Source organism: Falco cherrug, chromosome 6 (genome assembly GCF_023634085.1).
Source record: "Falco cherrug isolate bFalChe1 chromosome 6, bFalChe1.pri, whole genome shotgun sequence".
Lineage (NCBI taxonomy): Eukaryota > Metazoa > Chordata > Aves > Falconiformes > Falconidae > Falco > Falco cherrug.
This window is the reverse complement of record NC_073702.1, coordinates 57,230,559-57,239,436: the sequence shown is the minus strand read 5'-3', so window position 1 is coordinate 57,239,436 and position 8,878 is coordinate 57,230,559. Positions and strand designations below refer to the sequence as shown.

Sequence of the window (8,878 nt, the reverse complement as noted above, 5' to 3'; positions counted from 1 at the left end):
CATACATCAAATTTGAGGTTTAATTCACTTGGCAGAGCCTTTTTACCTGTAGGCCGTAATAAGTAAAAGTCTACCTGACTCACTGACAAAGGTTCATCTGCACTTCGATCGTCCGAAGACTTTGGAACTTCAAGTCTGTCGATGAAAGCCTGGAGCTCTTTCCTGAAGGCCTTCATCTGTGCATTGATCCGGTAAAGAAGCTCATGCTCACGTATTCTGCTCCCATCATCTTCCTCATCCATCAGTCCAAAGAGGTCTCCATTAGCTACATAAATTCTTGCCTCTGTTATGATAGTGCTCGTGTCAGAAATTAAGCGATCTATTGTCTTGCCCAGCCGCTCAGCTTCAGAGCGAATGTCCTTCATCTGCTGCCTGTCAGTGAAGCTTTTCTGCCACCCAGATGGTGTTGGATAAAAAGACCTCGTGGGTGTCAGGCACCGAATGTTGCGTACCTCTTCGGAGTCGCTTTCCCCACCGATGGGGCCTTCCCTTTTGCGGTGAGGGGGGCGGGAATCATCATCGCTCTCTTTTTTGCCTGCATCACTTTCTGCATCACTGTCTCTGGGACTGCCACGGATCCCAAGATGAGAGGCCAGGTCATAGCGTTGCATGTTGGACATTAAGACTCTGTTCTCATACTGGAGTTGCATGACTTTGCCACTCAGCTCGTTGATCTGCATTCGTGCAGCTTTTAGCTCCTCCTGTAATGCTTCTGTCTTGGCATTGTCATGGTGCCTAGAGCTCTCATGGGCCCCAGATTTGTACTTGTATTTGTTCAGTTCAGCTGTTACACGCTTGTTTTGTTCTTCCAAATCGGCTAGATTTCTCCTCAGCAATTCTGTTTCATCTTCTACTAGCTGCAAATGCTGTCGTAATTCTGACAGGGATTCACTCTGCTCTCCCAGGAGTGGGTTAGCAGTCCCTGAGAAATCATCGCCTCTTAAATCATCAAGCTCTGCTTTCAGTCCTCTGTTTTCTACTTCTAGCTCCACTATTTTCCTCCCAAGAATGTTAGCTTCCTCCTCCACAAGTCTCAATCGAAGCTTGAGTTCAGCTTCTCTTGTGGTAGGTGGCCCACCTGCTTCACCTTTTGGCAAGGGACTGTCCAAATCTCCATAAAACGACCTGTATTTTTGCAGCTCATGTTCAAATCTGTCTTTCTCTTTATCGATTTTAGCCATTTTCTTCCTCATCAAGGCTGCTTCTTCTTTGACAAACTGTAGCTGACATTTCAGGTCTTCATTGTCCTCCTTAGAAAAAGCAAAAAGTAAAATTTGAAGAAACTTGATGTAAAACAGGAGACCTCCAGTGGATGGTCTTAAATTGCAAGATTAACAATCACAGGTACATAGCTTTAGATGCTAAGAGATTTTCCTGCAATCATTTTTTCACTGATCAATAAATGAAAGAGAGAGATAAATGCCTAAAAGAGGGGGGAAAAACTATTTTTCTTGTGACTAAATTTTGCACAGTCCCCAGAAAATACATTGTGGAGGGGCATGGGGCTTGTAAAAAAATCCTTACCTTTTCTAGCTTTGCAACGCTGTAATAGACCTTACAGTATTCAAAAATCCTGAGGTCAGCAATCAAAGCACCTATAAGCTTGTTTCACTGGTGCTCCCATTTACTTATTTTGCCTAAAATATAGGATGCACAAAAGCTGGTGGGTTCTATTGCAGCACCAGCAGTTTTTTAGGTGGTCCTTGACATAGTGTTGTCTGATGGCAGATGTGGGGTAAGAGCTCTCCGTTTTAAAGCATAGAGAAAAACAAAGTGCAAAGCAAACAAGAAGGCAAAGTGCGAATCTACAAATCATGTACATCATTTCCATAGCGTCCCTGAAGCCTCCACATGAGAATCCAAGCTACAGTCACTGCAACATACCTCTGTTGGTGTCTGCTGTGACTTTTTTTCTGATTTTGGCAGGTCTTTGCTCCCTCTTCTTTTCAGTGATTGCTGCAGCAACAAGATGAGATGCACTGAATATTTCACTGAAGAGGTATATAAGTCATATTTCATTCATTTTAAGACACAGCAAGTCAAATGCAAATATAAAGGCAATTAATTTCTTGTAATCCTTGAGAAACCAAATACAGAGGGGAGACACAGCTGCCCAAAAGTGACACAGCAATGCTATACAAGTATTCATTTAACCAGTCTGTTACCTTTTTTATTCATCACATTTTGAGAATAGTGCATACTGAATGTTTAACACATGATACGAGAGATAAGAAAGCAGGTATCCCAAGCAGCAACTTACAGATAGGAAAGCTGAGGCAAGCAGCTTGCTCATTTGATATTAACCCTAATGAGGCAAGGCACTTAAAGATGCATCTAGCCAGACACGTAGCTTTAGCCTTCATGGTAGGCAAGCTACATGAAACAGTGTCACTGAGATCCCATCAGCTGATGTGAGCGTACATCTACAAGCACACCTTTCTCTGTGTCCCACCCACAGGCTTCAAGCTCACTGTGTATTGTGGTCACACCTCTGCAGGTACACGCTGTAGATAAACTCTGAACAGACAAACTCAAACATAGATCTGGTCACTAGGTTTCTTCTGTTTTCAGAACATATTCAAGTAAATAGAATTTAAATCTGCTTGGACTACAAAGTCCTCCTAGTGAGAAACAAAGCATATTAGCTTAAGAACAGCACCACACAAACACATGTATGAACCACCATATAAGCAAGCTTCTTTGGTTTCTTCTCCTCTGCTACATAGCCCAGGCAAGCAGAAAAGAAACTCCTGTTTTTAGAGCAGGATGCACTGGGACTGAAGCCTATTACCATAAGCAGGAAAAATCTCATAATTACTAACAGTAGAAAGTTTATTCGTGGGCAAGCAGTAGCCGCGGAGAACAACTGCAACTATCCCACTGTCAACACTCAACACAGATCATCAAGAAAACAGCAGGAGAGAGGAAAGTGAGTGAGAGAATACATTAATGCATAACATCCCACTTGCAGCTGTTCCCAGTTTTCATGTTCCCCAGGTAAAATGTAGTAGTAGAAGCAACACCGTCTCCCTCTGAGATTATTCTCTGGTAGAAGGATCTTTTGTGCCACTGAGAAACATGCATCTCCCTGCACCAGCCAGGGGATTATCCACTGCATCTAAAAGCCATCCAGTTCCATACAGTGGGAGTTAAAATATGTTGATTATCCTCAAGGAGCAGAGTACAGTGGGTGAGTATGCTGTACACAATAATCCTGTGCACTATTCGCCTGCTGGTACCAATTGGTCTCTTGTGCAGATCACCCCCATAACAAATACTATGCTCCTGGACTGCTCATTCCAAAGGAAAAGTTAACACCATAGAAATGACTCACATATGAATCTGAGGAAACACAAGAGATGATTTCTCAGGCGGCTTTTTGCTCAAATCTACTATAGAGTTATGCAAGAATAAAGAAAAATGATTCAGGTTCAGAATCAGAATTAAAATTCACAGATGGGTCCACCAAGAGCCAAAATGAAAATTTTTATGTCTCTTGCAGAAACATTGAATGCTCTCAGTAGACAAAACAATAAAACAAATCAAAGATGATTAGCTGTGATAACTAGATAGCTGTGAATCACAGGCTTATAAAAGAATCCAGAAAAGACACAAAAAATATTTAAAGGGAAAAAGTAAGTTAATTCAACTATAAAGACAACAACTTTAGGATCCATTCTACAAACAAACAATATTATTCTTCTCCAGGGTCACCCATCAGTTATCCTATTGCAGAAATAGTATATGCATGTGGAGGTTTATTTGTTGTTTTTCTTTTTGAATTGGCAAATTTATAAAGCATTAAACTTTCAGAGGAGCAGCTTCCTCCTCTGTATTACCATTAATTATACCACTATGTATTACCACTCTGAAAAAAACCTTTTCAAATCAGTTAGCACTGCAACCTTCTCTTTGCTCCAGTATTCTGCCAATACCACCCACAGATAAAATAACTAAGGGACAGTTAATCTGTATTTCTGCTTGACTATCTAAATGCCTTCTATTCACCCCGCCAAGCTCAGCATCTCTTCAGATATAATGAGGTTCTGAAACGTTGAGCTGCAACTTCCTGTTTACCCTAAAACTTGGAATAAGATACAAGACATATAAAAAACTCTCCCAGGACACAAGTATTTTTCTAAGTTTGACATAAAGCAAAACATCTCATTTTTTCCTTTCTACTTTCTGTGTACCTTTTGGTAGTCAGCATAGCAACATTTTAATTACAACAATAGTTGTGGCTATGCAATGACTAGGCACTACTTTCTGTTTTGCTCTATACAAATTACAACAAACCATTCATGGAGCTTGTATTACTCAACAATGAAATGATGGTGTTTAGCAGCAAAATTTTATAGCAGAAAGCAATGAAGAACATGCATAATTCAATTCGCAGGATGATTTGGGTAAGTGGATTAGGCCCAGCTGGAATTGGTATGATCTCTTTTCTTGTGAAAAACACCATGAGATGATTTCTGATCACTAGAGGTTAAGATCTCACTTGCTCATCTCGGCTGACAGATGACATCTGCAAAATCACAGTGTCCCATAACAACACGTTAGGGCACCAAGGCAATACTTACACTGAACAAAGAATGCCACATATCAAGCAATATATCTGCCTATAAATAATAAATTTTTGAGTTTTTTCCAGAGGTACATTTCACAATTTACAGTGGCTACTCTTTCTATGATTTCTCTCAAGCCTTGTACTAGTCCACTCTTCCAATCCAATTTTCATCATCAAATAATTTATTGCTGCTAATGAAAATAAATTCATCAAAGCAAAATGCAAAAAGGAAAAAAAAAATCAAATGGCAAAAACACAAATAGCAACCCAGACTCCTGCAAGTGGGTCTTCATATGATCTCTGCGATTGGACGCTATTAAAACTATCTGCATGTTGCTTGTTTTGACAGTCTAACAAATGTTAGACAGAGTGAGTTATTCAGCCACCTTCATATATAAAACTTGTTTGTTCAAAAATTTTTGTGTTAGATGACCTTTTAGTATAATTGACGGCTTGCTGATCCTTTCCCCATGTCACAAGGTACCGTAAAGCATACTATAGTGCCACTAAGAGTCACCTCTGCTGTTTTCACAACTGTAGCAGAAAAATCCCTCAAATTCTAGAATTGGTTTTGAGAGTTTGTTCTGAAGGATAATTTGGGGGCTCAGATAATTTTTCTTCCATACAATCTTAAAACTCATAACCAGTTCACTTAGTTTAATGATTATGAGTTAAAAAAAGACAAATGTAAAGTAAGAAACGTAAGACTGCTTTTGCATTACCTGATCAGCAATGCTTACCAGATAGTGTTACAGTTTTAATAACCTTGAACCAAGTTACCCATCTGCAGAAGAAAAGAATAAGCAAAAAAATGCACATGACACTGTTTCTACAATGGGGAGTTTGTTAAACTGCTCAAGTACTAATGAAATATTTCAACAGCACTGGGAATAATAAGACCAGCAACTGGGGCATGTATCATTATGTTGTGTAATCTCTGCTTACCTCTGAAAGTCTAGGAGGTAAAACTGGGTTTGACCTCACTATTCTAGCATTCACTGTAGCCAGCACACGTGGGGCTGCATGTGTGTTCTGGCAATGCTGAGAAGCTTCCACAGTCTAGATAAGACGACAGATAACATTCATATTATATGCACACTAGATCACATGCAACAGGCAATTCTGTAGAGATGCTAAGCAGCATCATTCTCCAGTGACTTTCACTGGAGTTTATCCAATGTCTTGCTGGAGATGCTAAGCACTTCTTAAGACCAGATGGTATAATCCTTCTCTTGCCAGCCCTAAACTGCAAGCCAAATGTATAGTCCTAACATCACCTGGGATGCTCAGTGCTTCTCAAGTGTAAAAAGACCTGAAGTCTACTCTGAGAGTAGCACAATACAGAAATAATAGCATCACACTCCATTTTACAGCTTTCTTACTCACTGAACTCAAATTCTCCCTACCTGATCCAAAGCTACAAAATCTCTCAGCAATTAATAAAGAAGCCCTAAGCAAAACTTACCAAGATTTTTCAAGACACTTAGGTTTGATTATTTCAAGCCTGAGCTGGGGTTGTATGATTTAAAAATCAATGTAGACAACCACAAGAGGAATTCCTGACATGTAAAGGGATTGATTCATGGCTGCACCAGAGCCCCCATAAGAGCCCTTATCCCTCCTCACACAGTAGGCTAAGGGAAAGGGTGTGCAGCTTCTTTAATCTCCACAGCTGTAACTGAATCTTCTCACCTGCACACAACTGTGCTGTAGTTACTGTTAGCTGCCTCCCAACTACTGTGACAGGTCTGCAGAGCTTTAAAAAATCAGAGCAAACCTAACACCATCTTTATAGTCTTGAAAAATCACTATATATTGAACAACTCTGGGGTTGCATAAACTTGTCTCTGTCTGGCACAGAGTGACTATGACAAGGGATATGGAATTTTGCCCTAAGACTCTTTGCATTTTTTCCCTTCAGTCAATACAGTTGGCAGCTCATGGAGCTGGATCAAAACAGACACAACACAGATATTTTTTTTTGTTTACTGCCACCAACTCAAATTCAATGTATTAAACTATGTAGTAAAAACTCAATGGACACTATCCATGCTGGCAAATTGAAAATGCATATTCTTCTAAAAAAAAAACTTCTTAAAAATATCTCTCTTATTATGCAGCTCAGTCAGTGCAATTTGCCAGTAACCAACTCAAGACACTGTCATTGTCTGTCACTGGCACAAGTATATAGAGTGATACACTTTACTCCCTTTACTCCTCCCACCCCACTTCGTGGGATGGAGGAGTCCTCAGTAGTTCATTGTTCTGATTTCTTGCAAAATTAAAGCAGAAAACAAAAAGCAGGGGATAAGTGAAACACAAAGAAGCACAGCACCCCTATGCATGAAGCAAACACCAAGCATATCCCTACCAGCTCTAGCAATGCTTTCTTCATATTAAAACTGGCATATTTGAAAATAATTACTGAGGAATGATACAGAATTAAAGCAATCTTTACTACTTCACCATGGAGAGAAAAATAGTTCTTACGGAGTCTTTTGAATGTCTTCATATTGTAGAAGAGAAAAGAGGAGCTACCCTCCAATATTTGTATTATTTCGTTTGCATTTATTTAGGAGTTACTTCAGTTACCATTTTCAGATTCTTTACCATTATCCATTTGCCAATTAAAGGAGGGAAAAAAAAATAAAAGGGGAGAAAAAGATGCACAATATTTGTACTTTACCTGTAGAAACCTTTTGCATTTTGAACCAAAACCACATTGCTAGAGCAAATAATAACTATGTGATATAATCAGGTAAAAGCATTCTTTGCAATGCATAAAATGAAGCAGCACATTTATGCTTCCTTTACATTTGCTTCCATTTTTTTCTTATTTGAAAAAAGTCCTGAGCAGCAGAAGATGAAAGCTGCCTTTTCAAAGTTCTCCATATGGCCTGGTTGAATAGCTGGCCAAATCTGGATACTTTGCTTTCTGTGATTATACACTCCTTCATCCACCAAGACATCATAAAATAGTGGAAGCAACTTCTTTAAAGAGGATGAGTTTCCTGCCATTTGAACCTTTCAAAAGACAGAAGAGCTAGACATGCTTAGCTCCCCAGCACTATCCAGCTAGGTTTACAGATGCAGAAATCACAGTCAGCTTACACGCAGCTCCCTAATCCTGAAATGCAAAAGCAAATCTCAGAACACCATGAATATTTTGGAGTGAAAATGCAGGAATAAGGTGTTTTGTTGCATACTAACATTAGTTAAACCAATTTCCTAGGGCATCCTAAGTTGCTGTTTATTTGTCAGCTCAGCTATTTGTCTTTTTTGGGAGAAGACAGTCTTTTTGTCAGGGTGTGCACAAAGCCTAGTATAACACACTGTCCCAGCCCTTATTTGGGACCATCAGTATGACAGACAGTATGTCAACATAGTTCAAAACACCACCACATAACAACAGCAATAATCACAGACACAGACATGGATATAGCAATTATGAACTAAGTACATAGCAGATTTTGCCAAATATAAAAGTTTTTTCTCACACCTATTATCACATGTAGAGATTTTCATTCCTCTTAGAAGAGATTCCAAATAAATTTTCTCAAGAACAGAGAAGTGCACGCAACCAGATAAGGTTCATTGTCTTGGTTACAAAAATGCCTTTATATAAACCAAAGCATAGTACCCATATCCCAACAACAAAGGTTAGCCTGCAAATAGAAAGTAATGAGAAGGAACATAAGAATGATTCATATCTTAGAGTGCACCTCTACACTGCTCAATGGAAATTTATTCAAAGCCAGTTCTGCAAAGTTGTGGGCTGATCACACATGTACATTTATGTTCAAGCTCATTTCATCGTGAACAGCTGTATTAAAGGCACAGACACCTCTTAAGAGTCCCTCACCTGGCTTCATAGGTAGGATGGCATCAAGAACATGCACATCTGTGTAGGTTTGTAGGCACACAGCAGAGAAAGGAGCTTTGCAGCTTGCCCTATGAGACTTTGCACCTCTGACAACAGCTCCAGTTACAGGGACATCTCACCAAAACATCAGATTTTAGAGTTCATTTGAGAGGATGCAAAGATTTAAGATGAATTAATGTTGGAAAAGATCTGAAATCTGCCTTGGTCTAGAAGCCTGAGCAGTGAGCAGGTTTACAGTTAACAGGAGAAAGAAATCCATCTCACATGTCAGCAATCACCACTTTGTCCTCTTGACTACAAGGAATGGTCGCCTGTTACTTTTCATCTCTTCTTTTGTCTGTGTTGACTTGGGAAGGTTCTATTGTAAAGCTAGCTGTTTGTAAATTGGCTGGAAAATATTTTCTGTAATATAACATATGGGGAAG

At 39.5% G+C, this 8,878-nt stretch overlaps 1 protein-coding gene across 3 annotated transcripts in view; it reads right to left on the bottom strand.

The window, feature by feature from the left end:
• The window catches only part of SOGA3 (SOGA family member 3), a 33,811-nt gene that overhangs the window by 1,463 nt on the left and 23,470 nt on the right, over positions 1-8,878 (bottom strand). For 2 of the 3 annotated variants that reach the window (XM_055714763.1, XM_055714764.1), the window contains exons 5-6: positions 1,885-1,956; positions 75-1,250 (exon numbers count right to left, since the gene is read on the bottom strand). In XM_055714763.1, coding sequence (XP_055570738.1) covers positions 75-1,250; positions 1,885-1,956 — 1,248 coding nt within the window. The remainder of the gene's footprint in view (positions 1-74; positions 1,251-1,884; positions 1,957-8,878) is intronic. The other variant, XM_055714765.1, reaches the window with a different exon arrangement.